The sequence below is a fragment of the Typopeltis vanoorti genome, chromosome 10, assembly GCF_054136105.1.
Source record: "Typopeltis vanoorti isolate ZY-2024b chromosome 10, IOZ_Tvanoo_1.0, whole genome shotgun sequence".
NCBI lineage: Eukaryota > Metazoa > Arthropoda > Arachnida > Uropygi > Thelyphonidae > Typopeltis > Typopeltis vanoorti.
The window spans coordinates 50,443,222-50,462,191 of NC_143558.1; the positions used below are offsets into that span (position 1 = coordinate 50,443,222).

Sequence of the window (18,970 nt, forward strand, 5' to 3'; positions counted from 1 at the left end):
CGCTTGCCTTTAATACATAGCATCATACACCTCCTCCAGGAGATGTGCTTTGCATTAAGGGTAAATATTAAGAATAGTGATCAGAGTTTATGCTACCTTTATCATGAGTTGCCTTGACTTACACTACCTGCAGGGTCAGCTAGACTTGCAACACTTGCAGGCGCAAACTTGACTTTATATATATATGTGTGTGTGTGTGTGTGTGTGTGTGTGTGTGTTGAGGAACATTGCCTCGGTTGCTTTGGTACATTTGTATATAAAGAGAATTTAATGACTGAAACAGAGAATAATTGTAAGGTTTTAATGGTATAACACACTACTAGTTTCGGCTTTTGACAGCCTTCTTCAGGTGTCTGTTAAAAATAGGAAACAGAATGAAAAACACTGAAGTGTAGAAAGTTTTTTTATACCTTGGGTATGTTATATATTAAAGATACCAAGCAATTTTAAATAAAACTTCGTTTTAATCCTATTTCCCAAGTAAGCAAACAGACAAGTAAGTCAAGTTTGCGCATGCACGTAGTGCAAGTCAGGGCGACTTCGCACGTAGTGCATTGCACTCAGAGGGGTAGCTAGGGAGGAGCGGAGTGGGTGATCTGCCCCGGGCGACACGTTGAACCTTTTTGAACTTTTGCAGTTAATTATAAAATACAGTCTCGAGAACTAATTTTCAAATATTGTAATACTACTGCGAATTTTCCTCACAATTGCTATAAGTGTTGCTAGTTGTGAGAGAAGTTTTTCTAAATAAAATAGATTAAGAATTAAATACATTATGAAATAGACTTCACCAATGTCATCGACGATTTTGCTAACAGAAAAGCAAGAAAAATAACATTTTAGAATGCTGAAATTAAAGTTTTATTTCAAAAATAAACGCAGTGTTTTAATTTCTTTCCCTATACGTTTTTAATTTTTGTATTATTTTTGGTGTGTATTGAAAGGGGCGGCAATCTCAGGGATCGCCCCGGGCGGGAAAAGATCTAGTTACACCACTGATTGCACTACGTGCAGGCGCAAACTTGACTTACTTGTCCGTTTGCTTACTTGGGAAATAGGATTAAAATCAAGTTTTATTTAAAATTGCTTGGTATCTTTAATATATAACATACCCAAGGTAAAAAACTTTCTACATCTATCTCTCACCCTGAGATTTTTAATTAATAAGGTAAAGCAACTTGTGACAACTTGTTTAGGTAAAATTTATAAGCTCTCTATTACTTAAACCTTGGCATTTCTTAAGCCTGGCTCCCACTGATGAGACCTCAATAAAGGTTGAAACCGGTCTGAGTAGTGGCCCTTGCCTTTAATGTATAGCATCATACATCTCCGCAAGGGGATGTGCTTTGCATTTAGGGTAAATACTAAGGATAGCAATCAAAGCTTATTCCACCTTTACCACGAGTTGCCTGGACTTGCACTACAGGAAGGCGCAAACTTGATTTACTTGTCTGTTTGTTTACTTGGGAAATAGGATTAAAACGAAGATTTATAATTTTTAATTATAGCATATTCATGTTTACTGTTTCATGTTTATTTTTCTCCTTTTCTTCTAGCTTTTCTTGCCAATTTTTCTAGAGGAGAATCTATCAGTGTTACTGGTCCACACGTTGATTTGATAATATTTCGGGAAAACGGTATGAGGAATCAAGTGCGAGTAAGCATATAAAACTATTTTTTGTTATATAATCATTTTTCACATGCTTAAAAAATGGTCCTGGTTATCAGCGATAAGTAGAAATTTCTGCTTGAGTGACAGCCTATAATTATGGAATGACATTTAATGGGATTATATTGATCAAATGCATAATAGACAACTATGCTATACCAACTACTTTCACCAACTAAGGCTGTTGGCATCTTCACGGTAAGGCACTAAAAAGTAAAAAAACAGTTACAAACTGTAGTCAACCGGTTCCAATTATATTAAACAAAGAACAGAGCGCGTACAATACATGCATAGAGCGTGCATGATATCACTTGTTGTTATTTAGGAACATTCTATAGTTGGCACTGTAATTCAGTTCTGGTGATTTGAGAGATCTAATAAGGGTCTTCCAGATCACAGGCAAGATTAGTCTTTGGTTTCTGGTAAGGTTTTGTATACAGCGGACAACTGCTGTGGCCTTTTTAAAAATTCAGGAGCAGAAGTCCTCCTCCATGCAAGGAATTGTGTTTCTATCCCACTCTATGTATGGTTCGTTCTTGAGAAATGAAAAGCTAACCCCGATTTTTCTTCTCTGTTATTATTGACGTCACCTATGTGTTCTTTTTGCCTAATTTCAAGACTCCTTGAAGTTTGGCCGATGTAATTCAAGCCGCACGAGCAGGGTATGTGGTAAACACCAGCATATTTGGAGAAAGGATGGCTATCTTTTGGAGATCTTAAGAATTGCCTAATCGCTTCTGTCGGTTTAAAGGCCACTCTTATTTTATGTGGTCTAAGGAGTCTTGCAATCTTGCAAAATGTCCCTAAGTAAGGAATGATGATGATAGAAATATAACGTATATCATCTCGTTGTCTTTGTCAGGGTTCAGAGAAAAGTATCTTGTGGACGAATCTTCGAGGACCATTCATGATAAGGTTGGTAGATATCAGAGATAGTTCTTCCTGGAGGTCTTGTTGATCTGTTGTGAGGAGAGAGGCACAGTTTTTCAGCATGTGTACAATACTAAGTTTCTGAGAAATGTGGTAGGTTTGTGGTAAACTGAGAGGTTGATACCACCATTCGTAAGCTTCTTAATTAATTAAATTAAATTTCTGGGCACTTTAATTAAAGTGCCCAGAAATGATAATTGTTGATCTTTTTCAAGTTCTAGAGTGAATTTGAACTGTGTGGTGTAGAGAGTTGATCTTGTTAAGAAAATCAAACAGGTCCTTTTTTTGTGTGGTTCCAAACAATAAAGATATCGTCCACGTATCTCCACTATGCTGTGGGTTTAGGGTCCGTTTGAGACAAGATTTTACTTTCAAAATCCTCCATAAAGAGCAGCACAAGATGGAGAGAGGGGACTACCCATTGCAAGGTCAGTCAATTGCTGATATATAGTTTTATTCCATATGAAAAAGTTTGATGTTAAACAATGACAGAACAGAGAAGTAATGTCTTGTGGGAGCAAACTTACCAAAATGTTGATGACTTCCTTCACAGGGATGTTAGTGAATAGAGATGTAACATCCAGCCTGGCGAGTAGATCCGTATTGGAGATAGAGATGTTGTTCAGTTTCTCAACGAAATGTTGCGAATTTCGTATATAAGTATCCGAATTATGGATGTGTGGTTTGAGGAGGCCTGCCAGGTGTTTAGATAACAGATAAGTGGGAGAATTGATCCCATCTACAATCGGACGTAGTGGTATTCCATTTTTGTGTATCTTAGGAGCACTGTATAGTCTTGGTGTTAGTGGATGCATGGATTTCAATCTTCGTTTTAAGTCTATAGATTAGTTAACCATGTATTAAATCGTTAGTGTCATTGTGATTCTTTAGTGTTGGATCTGTAACTAAGACACGGTAGGTTGATGTATCCGATAGTAAGCTGTTAATCTTATCTTCGTAATCACCGGTGTTTAAAATCACTATGGAATTTCCCTTATCTGCCTTCAATATGATAATGTCTTTCTTTTTCTTCAAACTATGCAATGCTCTTTTTTCCAGAGTAGTGATGTGTTTGTTTAGAGCTCTGGAAGATGACAGGATGATACTACTTTTTAATCTCATATCATTAGCTATGGGCTCCGATAACGACGAGACTGCGTTTTCTATATTACAAATGATATCCACTTCAGGGACATATATCAGGTGTTATTGCAAAATCGAGACCTTTTTTAAGTATACTGATCTCTTGTTTTGTTAATACGTGATCCGATAAATTAAAAATAACTTTGCTGTCTGGTAGAGAACGTTTTGACTTAAAATTTTCTTTCAAAAGGTTATACGGTGATCAGCACTCGTATTTGTAAATTTAGGGACACAAAAACACACGTGTTGAACAGATTATTTTATTAATTACTAATAAAATAAAACTTGACGTTTCGACCCCTGTATCGAGGTCATCATCGGAAGAATACAAGTGTATACGGAACCAAGCTACATGCTCATGCCCTGTATACCGGTAAACTAAATCTACGTAGTTAGTTAATCCCTTTCCCTAACCTGACCTCTAGTGATAAAAAAATAAAATAAATAAATAAAATTTAAAAAAATAAAATAATAAATAAATACAACTACAATAAACTGCTAAAGTCCTCATGTATTAATATTCTCCTGGATAGTTCTGATTGTTATAATATGATTTCTTTCAGTTGCTGTTGAATGTTACAAACACTTCACCAGCTTGTCTTCTTGTAGTGGGATTTTTCTATGGCTAGTTTAGGTTGTTATACAGGTTGTAGATGGGTCCTCCACATTCTTGAAATGGTTATGCCATCATTTTTGTTGAGGTTTGGGTTGTGTTTGAGCATTTCACATGACTCTTAAATTTTCTCTCAAACCAGGTTTTGGTGCGGTGTAGGGACTTGGTATTTTTCCAATCAATTCTGTGGTATGTTTGGAGTGCGTGGTCAGAAAGGGCGGTTTTACCAAAACGGAGGTATTTAATGTGTCGTTTGTGTTCGTCTTGTTTTCCCCTATGTATGGTATGTTGCATGTGCATTGTATTTTGTATACCCCTGGGTGGGCTAGGTGTGGAAGAGGATCTTTTAGAAGAACTGAGTAGGTGTCTTAACTTATTTGGGGGTTTAAATGTGGTTTTAGTGTTGTATTTACGAAGTGTTCTGTCTATTTTTTCAGAAATGCCTCTAACATAAGGAATGGCAATAGCATTATTGAAATCTTTTTTGTTCTTACTGGTATCTTTATGGAGAATCTTATGAATAGTTTTTTTGCTGTATCCATTTTTGATAAATGTTTGGTTGATGATCTTGTATTCCTGGTTTAGAGCCTGTACATTAGAACAAATAGTTAGGGCTCTGTTTAAGGGTGCTTATGACATCTAGTTTTTGTGTTGGGTGGTGGTAAGAATTTTTGTGTATGTATTGGCCTGTGTGTGTAGGTTTGCGGTAAACTGAGAAGGAGAGACAGCCAGAGGGAAGAAGTGTGTCTAGGAAAGGAAGAGAGTTGTTTTTTTCCATTTCAATGGTGAATTGGATACGTTTGTGTTGTTTGTTTAGGTGGCTAAGGAAAATATTTAGAGCTTCGCGGCCGTGGGGCCAAATGGCGAAATTATCGTCGACGTATTTGAGCCAAATTTTGGGCTTTAGACTAGCTGTCTCTAGAGACAGCATGTCTCTAGAGACAGCTGTCTCTAGAGACAGCATGTCTAAAGCCCAAAATTTGGCTCAAATACGTCGACGATAATTTCGCCATTTGGCCCCACGGCCGCGAAGCTCTAAATACTTTCCTTAGCCACCTAAACAAACAACACAAACGTATCCAATTCATCATTGAAATGGTGAAAAAAACAATTCTCTTTCTTTCCTAGACACACTTGTCACACGTCTTCCCTCTGGGTGTCTCTCCTCAGTTTACCGCAAAACTACACACACACACACACACACACACACACACACACACACACACACACACACACACACACACACACACACACACACACACACACACAGGCCAATACATACGCAAAAATTCTTACCACCATCCAACACAAAAACTAGGTGTCGTAAGCATCCTTAAATACAGAGCCCTAACTATTTGTTCTAATGTACAGGCTCTAAACCAGGAATACAAGATCATCAACCAAGCATTTATCAAAAATGGATACAGCAAAAAACTATTCATAAGATTCTCCATAAAGATACCAGTAAGAACAAAAAAGATTTCAATAATGCTATTGCCATTCCTTATGTTAGAGGCATTTCTGAAAAAATAGACAGAACACTTCGTAAATACAACACTAAAACCACATTTAAACCCCCAAATAAGTTAAGACATCTACTCAGTTCTTCTAAAAGATCCTCTTCCACACCTAGCCCACCCAGGGGTATACAAAATACAATGCACATGCAACATACCATACATAGTGGAAAACAGGGCGAACTATCCCAATCAGACAAGACGAACACAAACGACACATTAAATACCTCCGTTTTGGTAAAACCGCCCTTTCTGATCACGCACTCCAAACATACCACAGAATTGAGTGGAAAAATACCAAGTCCCTACACCGCACCAAAACCTGGTTTGAGAGAAAATTTAAGAGTCATGTGAAATGCTCAAACACAACCTAAACCTCAACAAAAATGATGGCATAACCATTTCAAGAATGTGGAGGACCCATCTACAACCTGTAGAACAACCTAAACTAGCCACAGAAAATCCCACCACATGAAGACAACCTGGTGAAGGGTTTGTAAATTCAACAGCAACTGAAAGAAATCATATTATAACAATCAGAACTATTCAGAAGAATATTAATACATGAGGACGTTAGCAGTTTATTGTAGTTGTATTTATTTATTCTTTTTTGTTTTTTTTTTTTACATTTTATTTATTTATTTTATTTTTTTATCACTAGAGGTCAGGTTAGGGAAAAGGATTAACTAACTACGCAGGTTTAGTTTACCGGTATACAGGGCATGAGCATGTAGCTTGGTTCCGTATGCACTTGTATTCTTCCGATGATGACCTCGATACAGGGTCGAAACGTCAAGTTTTATTTTATTAGTAATTAATAAAATAATCCGTTCAACACGTGTGTTTTTGTGTCCCTAAATTTACAAATATTTGACTTAAAACGTTTTGTATAAAGATCGTTAAATTTTTTGATTTGGTTTCGTTTGCTTGTTGTAAAGGCTTTATCATAGCTAATAGTGACCATGCTGTCCAAATGCGACCATATATCTTGGTCTAAAGTACTAGAGAATCGTCATAAATCTGATAACATTCTAAATCTATTCGGCTTAAAAGAAATCTGGTATGCTGTATCCGTTCACGTAGAAGTGCCAAGGATGTTTTAAAATAAATGTTTTGCTCATCTTGAATGGAATTGTTCTTTTAAAAATAGAAACTTTGGAATAATCATGTTGTCTCGACATCTATTTCAAAAAAGCGAAATGATTTAATAGTTTGGCCTTTTTACATTTAAGGAGTTCAAAATGGAGTACCTTTATGACCTTTTTCTTGACGTCATACCTAAACCAACCACATGGTTTAGGTATGTTGATGACATCTTCATCATTTGGAATCACAAAAAAGAAGAATGAATAAATTATCTAAACAAAATTAATTGCTTCCACAACACCATCACGTTCACATTGGAACTAGAAAAAGATAATAAACTTCCATTCTTAGACGTCCTTATTAAGAAACAAACTGACAATAGCATCAACCTGTCGGTATATAGAAAAACCTACTAACACTGGACGCCACCTCCATTTCGACTCATCTCACCAGATATCTCAGAAACTCAGCATTATCCATATGCTCAAAAAAAGAGCTATACAATGTACCACAGACCCTGGCGACCTAGAAGAAGAATTAACGAAGATATCCAAAGATTTATCCCTAAATGGCTACCCTACAAGAATCATCAACAAGATTCTCTTTAGTGACATACCGCAAAGACAACGAGATGAAAACCAATACATCAGCTCTATAACAATTCCATTTATTAGTGCCATATCCAGAAAATTAGCTCTTCTTCTAAAACCATATAATATTAGAGTAACCTTCAAACCTATTGAGACCATTCAAAAGTTTATAAGATCACCGAAAGATAGCCATAAACTCTATAAACTATATAGCCAAATACTATATAGTTTATAGAGTTTATAGCATACCTTGTTCTTGCGGTATTAATTACATCGGACAGACATCTAGAAGTTTTGATACAAGAAAGAAAGAACACATAGGCTATCTAAGGAATAACAGACAGGATATATCAGGCCTTTCTTCACACTTTGCCTCTACCAACCATAATATTGAATGGGATACGAGTCATATGCCCTACAGAGAAGACAACTACCATTCCAGAACATTTAAAGAAGCTGCTACAGTCGCCCGTTCAACAGGTAACTTAAATAAGAATCAAGGCCTAATCTTACCAGATATATGGAAAACTCTAATTAGACCATTTAACCAAAAAGAAATGAACTTTCATGAAAATCATTAAATATCTCAACAAATAATACGCGTGTTGCAAGTGTAACGTTTTATATCATTGTATCACGCAGTGATAACTTTCTATAATTTTTAGAATTGTCGGTTAGTTTCCTAGTTTTTGTTACTTTCTATTGCTTACCAGTGTATTCCTTTGAAAATGCTGACAGATATCAGTCAGTAAAACGTTGGATATTAAATTAATATTTACTTGACTAACATATAGAATTAAGTCTTTAATTTATTAGGAGTACCTTTCTCTTGGTTTCCCCATGGATTTTATTCATGTTAAAAACGTTTAATTTTCTTGACCATAACGCCCTGGAATGACTTTTAATGGGATTACATTGATCAAGTGCATATAATAAACTATGTTTTACCAACTAGTTTCACCAACTAAGGCTGTTGGCATTTTCAGGGTAAGGCACTAAAATGCAAAAAAAAAAAAAAACAGTTACAAACTATAATCAACCGATTCCAATTATATTAAACAAAGAGCAGAGTGCGTACAATAAATTTTCATGCACGCTCTATGCATGTATTTTACGCGCTCTGTTCTTTGTTTAATATAATTGGAACCGGTTGAATACAGTTTGTAACTGTTTTTTACTTTTTAGTGCCTTACATCAGTTATGTACCCTGAAGATGCCGACAGCCTTAGTTGGTGAAACTAGTTGGTATAACATAGTTGTTTATTATATGCACTTGATCAATATAATCCCATTAAAAGTCATTCCAGAGCTTTATGGTCAAGAAAATTAAACGTTTTTTTTTTTTTTTTTAAACAGCCTATAATTATTATAGGGAAGATATAAAAGTTTCTGAACAGAAAAAATGGAAACATCAAAGCGATATCACGGTGTTAGGTTCCAAAGAAATCACGATATGGCCGATGAGCAGTGATCCTGAGTTTTTTTATTCAGTAAGGGCGTTTTACAGAGGTTTTACATTTTTACAGAGGTTTTTAATTCTTGTACAGAGGTCATTCAGTTCTTGATAATCTAGATGATGGATATTGAAACCGCTAATAACATGAAGCCCCAGATGTAGTTTTATAAGTACATTACAATATTACGTACTTTGACCGTGAAGCCAATCATCTCACTACTGAATAGATAAACTTGACTTCATATCTTGAAAATAATAAATCAATAAAAATAAAATATATACATGCATTATCGAGATAGGAAGCCAGGTTTATCTCGGTGCCAAGTTCGAAGCTGTTATCGGTTGGCCGAAATAAACAGTTAATTTTATAACTTAAATAAAGAGCCGATAGGCTTCATTTAATTTTATAGATTTTCGAAGAACTGATCAAGTTCTTATCATGAATGGCTTTCATTCGCTGATTTGCTTACTTAACCATTCAGAGAATATCTCGACATCGACATGTAACGCCAAAAGAACTAATTTATATGCATCTTTTCCGTGACGTTACTACCTCTACTAAATAGATACATATTTCACAAACTAACATAGATAAAACCATAGGGCTGTCATTCACATGTTCGGAGACTTTATTCAGCTTCGTTGGTACACACACACCACGTCCTTTATGAACTTCAAAATAATAATAATAATAATAAAATAAAATAAAAAAATAATAAAATAAAATTGTGAGGTTAAATCTGAGCACAATAATAAATCACAATTCGTCTGCCAATTGTGAATGATAACCATATATGCTGTTGTCCATTTCCGACAATACTAGGCTAATATTAGAAATTCTCTCTCGTAAGCAGGGCACACCACACCTCTGTGCAAATTAAATTGAACTTTGACACCTGTAAACGATTTTATATCCTTAGAAACATAAGAATAACACGTTTTAGTTACTGCCAACAGATCTGTTGAACTTAATAGGCAGATATGTTCACTTAGACTAGACAATCGGGAGCAATTCGCATGAAAGAACATAATAAAAATGTGGAAAAATGGCGACCGCCTGGCATTTCATACCACCATCAGGTACTTTGAAACTCACAAGACGGCCATGTATTAAATTCAATAGCAATAAGCGTCAGTTCAAAGAAGTTGCTGAAATGTCACATTATCAACCTCAATGCAACTGAAACCAAAGTCCTATTTGGGACCACCATTGGTCCAGAGTACATAGAAGACCTAAAAAACTCTAAACTAGCTATCATTAGTCAGAACATAACGCAGTTCAATAATGAGACGCGACTGATATCTCAATACGATATTCACTACTTAATTCAACAGTTCTATCTATGGAAGTCACTATTTTAGAAATCAATTTGTAAGTATAAGTTTTTCAAATTTATAATTTAATGCTGATGATGTACACTAAACAGCATAGAAAACTAGATAATTAAACAATTTTTTTCTAAATTTATTCTTCATGGCTCACACTGTATATATTATAAATAATTCACAACACAGAAGCTTAATATCATTGTGTCTTATAGTTGTTATTTAGAAAGATCTGATCTGCTTTTTACTTTTTTGTTCCAATAACACCAATATTTATATCTTCCAAGAAATAATATTCATGCTTAATACACACACGGAGATGTGGAGCTTGCAGGACGATTTAAATGAATTCTCAGTATGAGCAAAAGATAACGAGTGCTAAGTTAATGTGGAGAAATGGAAAGTTAGGAATTTGGGGGAAAACAGATTACAAGCCGTCTATCACGTTGATGGTACTGTAGAATATAGATGAAGCTAGAGATTTAGAGGTGGTGGTAGGCAGAGTTAAAGTTTAGAGGACATATCACTATGGTTGCTAAGGTAGCCCATAAAAGAACACGTTAACACATCGAGATAATGAAGTGGTTATTCCTCTTTATAAGGCCATAATATGCGCCCACATCTGGATTAGTGTGCTCAAGTCTGTTCCCATGGGTTTCTTGAAAATGAGGAAGCGGTGGACAGGATTCAGAGACGAGTGACCAAGATGGTGAACGGCCTGTAGAATGTTCCCTATGAAGATAAGATAGATTGAGAGTGTGGATTGCAGAAGTTGGTTGATAGGAAAAAAAGAGGGGATATGATAAAAACATTTAAGTTGCATAAAGGGTTTTATAGGATAGATGCAGGGGAAATGTTTCAGCACTTGGCTAGAAGGACCGCAACAAGGGGTCATCCCTGGAAGTTGAATAAAGGTGTGGTTAGCAGTGGTATGAGGACGATTTTTTGTTTGGAGAGTTGTGAATGAGTGGAATAGGTTGCCAGTCAGTTGAGTGTTTTGTTAAATGGTTCAAGGAGAGGGATGATAAATTGTGTGGATAGATTGGAACTCCCGAAATGAGTCTTAGGATTCCATGGAGGTTCCCAGCCACTGAATTAAAAACGTTTATTTCATGCCGTACTGGACCTCCTTTAGCTGGAATTACAGCACATTTGCAGTCCGTCATAGATTCCACAAGTTGTTGGCTTGCATCTACGTCTACCAGACAGTCATTTAATTAACTCAGATTTGACGGAAGAGGACTTTGCTCCCAAATTTATTGTTCTAGCATGTCGTGTCACATACATTCTCAAACGGGTTCAGATTTGGGCTTTGTGGTAGTCAAGGAAGACAGAAGAAATTCCCATCATATCACTGCAGAACAATTCTTGCACGACGACAGTAGCATTGTCTTCCATTTAACAACCGTCACCTGCTGAATAAAGTCAACATTTCAGGATGGACTTGATCGGCAATAATGTTCAGATATTCCTTGGAGGACACCTTCCAGAATTATCAGGTGACTCGTTCTGTAATAACAGAACATTCACCAAACCATGACACCACCTTCAGAAACTTGAGTTGTGTTAACAAGGCAGTGGGATCATTGTTTAATGAGGTTCTCACCAAACTCCCAGCCTACCATTGGTACATAACTTGGTGTAGTGTGACTCATCGGAATCTTTTTCCGGTATCCAGTTACGGTGTTCCTGAAACCAATGTAGACGAACCTTGGGTTCTTCACAGAAATCAGTGGTTTCCGTATAAGCACGTGACTTCCATTACTGATCCTCTTCAATTCCATGTGCATAGTTCAGTGAGATATGGACTGGGAACAGCTTTCATGAAATGCTTCGGTCAATTGCTGCACACAGGAAGTTCTGTTTGTCCGTACACGCCTCCTCAGATCATGGCGATATCATTCCTGACAGACTGTCTTAGGACCAAAGTTATGCTTCTTAGAGAAGCAACACGAGTTATTTTTTCCACTGATTAAACATCCGGGATATCTCACCTTTTGAGAAACCAGTCAGCTCTGCTGTTTTCAAAATCACGGCTATAGCCATAAGAGGCACCCATAATAAGCAGTTTATCCAACTTCGAAAGATCACTAGTTTTTCTGATTATAATCAACACTGTTGGCGATTACTGACCAGCAGTATTCCTAAATAGTTGCCTAGAACACGATGTGATGAAGTATTTTGCATATAAGCTGCGTAAGGGATGTTTATTTATATCAGCATAAAGGTTTCTAATTCAGTGACCGGTATGGGTACTTTATGGCAAAAGCAGAGAAGCAGGGTAGTGATGGAGTATCCTCATGACCAATTACTTGAATATAGAGGGTGATGACATGCCATCAATTGTTTAGTATCCCATATTGCAAACCACACCTTGCATAATGGGCATAATGCTAGGAATTACGAGAGTGTCACTACCCAAACCAATTTTGACATTTGTTGGGGCATCGTCTGTTAGCATTATGAACGTCCAATAGGAGGTGTACTCTGCATTATAGGATACTGAGTGAATTGATGTGAAGTCAATTTCGGTCTTTTTCGGTCTCCAGATACAGGTACTCTGGGCGTGAATATATTTCATTCACAAACTATGTTTGCCTACACTTAGCTAAAGAATTAAACAAGCATATAATTTCTTAGCAAATATAATTTATTTTGTCAGCAAGAGAAAGAACATTTTGCAGAACTAATGTTGATATGTATTTCTGCCATTTCTATTTATTTTCCGGCGATGCTTTCTTATGGAGCCTAAGTAGTTCATGGAAATCAGATTTGCATCCACGGCACTAGGGCACCCAAAGGAAGACCCGAAATCAATTCTAGGGGCCAATTAAAGAAACTTTTTCCTAAGCCTGTCTTCGACTGGTTTTTGATTTTATTGATAACAAGCATGGCTTTTTTCTATTCTTGAAAGTAGGGGTTTTTTCGTTACATAAACTCAGGAACATCGATTACAAAACCTACATTATTCCAAACAACAAATTTATGTTGTTGGAATTAGGGACCACGAAACAGCGGCATTTGTCAGCCGTCTTTTCACCAGATATATTTATAATTAGTAATCGTTTTGGGTTGGCTATCTCTGATTGGCTACTGGTGGAGAATCAACTGTCCCCTCAGCCTCCAAAAATTAGATAGGGCTAAAACGGCCTCACCTACATCCGGTCGAAGCATAAAAAAGGTGTTATGAATAAATATATCAGCTAGTGCCTTGTTATTCTCTTATAGGAAGTAAGCGAGGCTTGTTAACCCTATCTAGCTTTTTGAGACTGAGTGGGCAGTTCTCCACCGCTAGCCAATCAGAGATAGCTGGCCCGTGATTATTACTAATTATAAGCTACCACAGATGACGAGACTGGCAAGCAAGTGCTGTCATCATGGGGTACCTAATCCTAACAGGATGTTACTGTCTGAATTAATGTGGGTTCTACGGTTGATTTTCTTGAGTTCACGGATGAAAAACCCTCAGTTTCTGAGAGAAAAAACCCGCTTGCGTGTGCCAGAGATTGACTAACTCGGGAATCGGTCGAAGGAAGGCTTAAAAAAAGTTCGTCCAATCGGCGACTAGACTTGAACTGAAGTGTATTCCGGGCGGCCTAGTGCTGAAGATGCAAATGTCACTTCCACTGATTTACACTGCAAAATGTCTTGATATAAATCAAGACTAAAAAAGTCTTGATTTATATTCTATATCAAATGCTAGGTCTCTGAAACTCATGATTTCAAATTCTTGTTCAACAAGACTGTTTTTGTTTTTTTGTGTACACAACTTCGAATTTTGCATGATTGTCAAATAATCTTATGGCTTACATTTATTTTCAGAACATACATAAGATGCATATTTTCTGAAAATTAAGTTGGTCCAGTTTTGTTGATATTCACTGCATAATAAAAATGAAGGGATTGAACATTATCTTCTGGAACTAAAATGATTCGATACTATTTATTGCAAGATTTTCTTAAAATGGGCAGCCTGATAAGATTATTTCATTTATTCATATTCGCCTTCAAAACTAAAAAAAAAAAAAAAAAGGAGTTCGCGTATTTGTAGCCACCATAGCCATATAGTAACTTTCATACTGTTAGGTCTACAGAAGAGAGACACAGACCATTAGAGGTTCTATTCTGATACTTAGAAAGTCTTTCAATTTTTTTCTTGCTTCCTTTCTTAAATTGATTCCTGAGTTTGTCGATCTCTGGGCCAATAAACCCAGGCCATTTCTCATGAAGAAACATAAGTTTTTAATTCCACAATTCGGTAAAATCAACTGCGCACACACACACATTTAATTTTATCTAATTATGTACACACACGAGTATAAATAAGTACTTGTAGTACCAGTACAAATACTTATTTATATTCGTGTGTTCAACTAACCTCACCTCCCCGGGTTTGGTTCCCGTCGGGGAGGTGAGGAGCTTGAGAATCTTCCTCAGGCATAGCCTGCAAGCAGACAAACCGGCCCCGTGAACATACGCTTCTACAGTAAAATATATTCCCCCCAGCGGCAGGCTAGACGACAGGTCGGTTGGGAGTGGTACTAACAAGAAGTCGCATCTAAATAACACGCGGACCTTGCATAGGAAGCGGGAATAACGTGTAGTGAAAGAAGAAGTACCAGTACTTATCTATACTGGATGCCTACGAATTTCCAAAAGCATTACGATTAGAAGAAGGCCATCTACTCTTTGAGGAATGAAAAAAGCATTAGAAAATTATACAGAATTTTATGTATTTGATAATCATGAAAATTATACAGAACAATAACATTAAAGATCAGTTTTGAAATTTACATCAATTTAACAAACTGATATTTCTGTTATTTTAACAAGTTATTATTTGTAATGAAGTTTATACTAGGACCTCATTTCTGGACTCTGAATGGGAAGAAATGGTCAGACACGGATAATTCTAATTCGGGTAAGTTTTCAAAATCAATATTAAAATGATAAAGCTGATTAAAATATTTTAAAAATCATATTTCTGTAATTATTGGTTTTAATGAAAAAAAGCACAGTAAACTGTTAGTCATTTATCAAGCATTATCTTTTTCAATGTAAATCCACTCATGAAAGGTTGCAAAGCTATATGGTATACTAGTATTAGATTATATGGTATATTAGTACCTAAGGATTAAATCATCTAGAATTCCTAGATTATTCTGGAGACCAAAGATGGAAAATGTTCAAGCCACTTCAGGTCTTTGACCTCACACTGGGTGACGAAATTCATCTGCCATTTAAATAATTCTCAAAACTTCCATGCCACAGTGGGATTTAAGCATTTTTTGATGGTTGTAATCAATGTTAAAACGAAAGGAATATTACTCGTACTTTCCGGGGAAGTCTGAAACTAGTTGTGGCTTGTCAGCAAAGTGGGTTTACATAAAAATAAATAATTAATTTATTATTGTTTGCTAATAACTATGTGAAAAGCTAAATGGATTTCAATGATATCAAACACTTTAATTGCAAACTGCATCCATTTATGGGTGATGTCAACTGCCATTTTAATATTTCTTGTTTAAAGAATATTTTTGACTATATAAATTAGATATACAGATGTATGTGAATCCACTAGCAAAATGCTATAAACCTGTATAGTGTACTGGCATTTACTACAGTTCGAAGAATGAGAATAAGGGTACATAATCTTGAAACTTTGCTCTAGACATCAAATATAGAACTTTTTCAAGTCACTAGAACCCTTCAATAAGTGGAGTTGAAATATCAAACCAGGAAGCAAAATTCATCTACCACCTGAAAACAGTTGCCAATGCCCATGCTTATTGTGGAACCCACAGCCTGTTAGTTGGAGAACTGATTGGCTAGCAAATTATAACTAAAAAAAAAAAAAAAAAAATCAGCTAAAGCTTTTTTTTATTTATTTATTCCCGTATATATAGGGAGTAGGCGAGGCCGTTTTTAGCCCTATCTAACTTTTGGAGACTGAGTGGGCAGTTCAATCTTCACTGGTACCCAATCAGAGATAGCTGGCCCAAGGCTATCGTTAATTAAGCAGCACGCAGTGAAGAGTGACGGCTCAACAAGTGCCATCGCGTGGTCCCTAACATTCGTATTTAATGTCTGAAATAATGTGGGTTCTATGGTCGATTTTCTTGAGTTTACGGGACGAAAAACCAGAGTTTCCGGTATAAAAAACCCGCTTGCCCGTGCCAGAGATCGACTAACTCGGGAACCGGTCCAAAAAAGGCTTAGAAAAATTTCTAAGTCTTCCTTTGTGCGGCCAAGCGCCGTGGCGTGCAAATGCCACATCCACTGAACTACACAGGCTTTTTATTTATTCCAATGCTGTTTTTGTTTTCAGTAGGATTTAATAATGCATGAGGCAATGCGAGCATTTAATAGAATTGAAACAGCAATTTTAATAAGATTATTGGTAACAAATTGTAATATTCTTGTTGCTATTGCTGCTATATGGTGTTCCTCAAATTTCAGAGGAACGTCTACATTCCAATCAGGCAAAACAATAATGTTAACCAAGTAGCTGCTTTTAAATTGAAGCTGGTCTCCTGGCTTACCCACTACTTTATTTATTTATTTATTTTTTATTCAGCAGCTCGCTTACATTTTTCACAAGATATCACTAATTTATTTAAGACCAAGTGCAAGTAAAATGGGCCAGGTATTAATTACCCAAATTGGTTGAATGAGAGAAACTTTTCGTAAGCATTTAAAAATTTAAATTTTTAAATATTTACACGTAGAAAAAGTTTAAGAATTTATTAAACTTTTCCTAAGCGTTTCTTAGACCGGTTCCCGAGTTAATCCATCTCTGGCACGGGCAAGTCGGTTTACTCTTCTGGAAGAATAAGAATATCGACAGTTAAACCAAAATAATTTTAGACAATAACATATCCTGCTAGGGTTAGGTACTAAGAGATGGCAGCACTTGTTTGCCCATCTCTTAATCAGTTATCGCTTATAATTACTGAGTCTTGGTCAGCTATCTCTGATTGGCTAGAGGTGTAGACTAAACTGCCCACTCAGTCTTCAAAACCTAGATAGGGTTAAAAGGCCTTGCCCACTCTATAAGGAAATAATAGGATTCTATATGAGGGAATAAAAGGAGTTAGCTGATTTTTTTATTACTTGAATGCACACCTAGTTTCGTCTTCTTAGACTTTATTGGGTGTATAACTTAAAAATAGAAATACAAAAAATATACATTTCAAGAAAACAGCCTATGGAAGAACTAGCAAAGTTAGCAAAACTAAACACGTGATTAGATAAAGCTATTGCTTTATCTAATCACGTGTTTAGTTTTGCTAACCTTGACAATGAAGTTTCTGTCACTCATCCAGCCATCTGGAATAAATCAGAAAACATTTTTAGATGTTAATGAGCTTGAGGGAAGAATTATTGAACCAGCAGAAATTTTATTTAATCCGGTCCACCTTAACACTAACTTTAGCTATAACCTCTATGATCGTCACTCCTCAGCTATCCTACTTTGGAGTAGGCGAGATCATGCCCCTGTGAATGTGCTCAACAATACTATGGCATCCAAAAGGCCTTCAAATGTCGGAAATCCGTTTGCAATTTAATTTATAGCTGTTATTCTCTTGTAATATATTTTTTTTGTATTTTTATTTTCATGTTATGTACATGACGAAGTTTTCTAAGAAGATGAAACCAACTATGCATTCAAATAACAAATTGTTTTTCTATTTTTTTAGCCCTTGTCTTTCAGTCATTAAATTTCTTCAAATTATATCATACAGCTGAGGAAATCTGTTGCAAACTTTCTACATCTTTCTCTTATCCAGAGATTTTTTATTAAGAAGGTCAAGCACCTTTTGTCTACTTGGAAATGATATATATATATATATATATATATATATATATATATATGACTTCTGCATTACTTCAACCTTGGTATCTCTCCGGGTCTGGCTCCCACTGAAGAGACCTCAATAAAGGTCGAAACCGGTCTGGGTAGTGCCCTTCCCATTATGCATTGCATTATACACGCCTGAAAAAAAAAAGGGGGGGGTTGCTTTAACTTATGGGATACATACTAAGGCAAGCGATATGAAGTCATTAGTATTTATCATTAAAATCTTTATATGTTATCTCGGTCTTGGAGTCATTAAATCTATTTTTTTTGAAATGTATAACAACCGAGTAAAAGCTGATCGCCACATATATATATATATATATATATATATATATATATATATACACACATATATATATATATATATATATATATATATATATAGTTTGCTTACTTGGGAAATGGAGTAAAACCAGGTTTAAAATTGCTTGGTATCTTTAACATTTAACATATTTATACCCAAGGTAAAAATACTTTATATATATATATATATATATATATATATATATATATATATATAGCGATTTGTAGTATTAACTCGGTACTGGGATATGTTCATATTTATATATACTGACTATAACCGAGACTAGAATAGCAATTAAATTTATTCAAAACGCAACATGTTTCATCGGATTGTCCGACTTCTTCAGGTAAACACTATATGAAACATCGTATCACTATAAAACGACTATTATAAAATCAGTTAGCTTTGAACTGTAGCTACAGTCCGTGTTGAAGTTCTATTGTTAAGTTTTGACTTAACAATAGATTAAGTCAAA

General features: G+C 35.8%; 2 protein-coding genes across 3 annotated transcripts in view; one reads left to right on the top strand and one right to left on the bottom strand.

Moving 5' to 3' along the window:
* The window catches only part of LOC150102410 (trans-L-3-hydroxyproline dehydratase-like), a 106,880-nt gene that overhangs the window by 87,149 nt on the left and 761 nt on the right, over positions 1 to 18,970 (bottom strand). The window lies entirely within an intron of this gene.
* Positions 1 to 18,970, top strand: part of LOC150102411 (uncharacterized) — a 415,154-nt gene that overhangs the window by 6,299 nt on the left and 389,885 nt on the right. Inside the window, exon 3 of the mRNA XM_090399571.1 lies at positions 1,557 to 1,637. Coding sequence (XP_090255697.1) covers positions 1,557 to 1,637 — 81 coding nt within the window. The remainder of the gene's footprint in view (positions 1 to 1,556; positions 1,638 to 18,970) is intronic.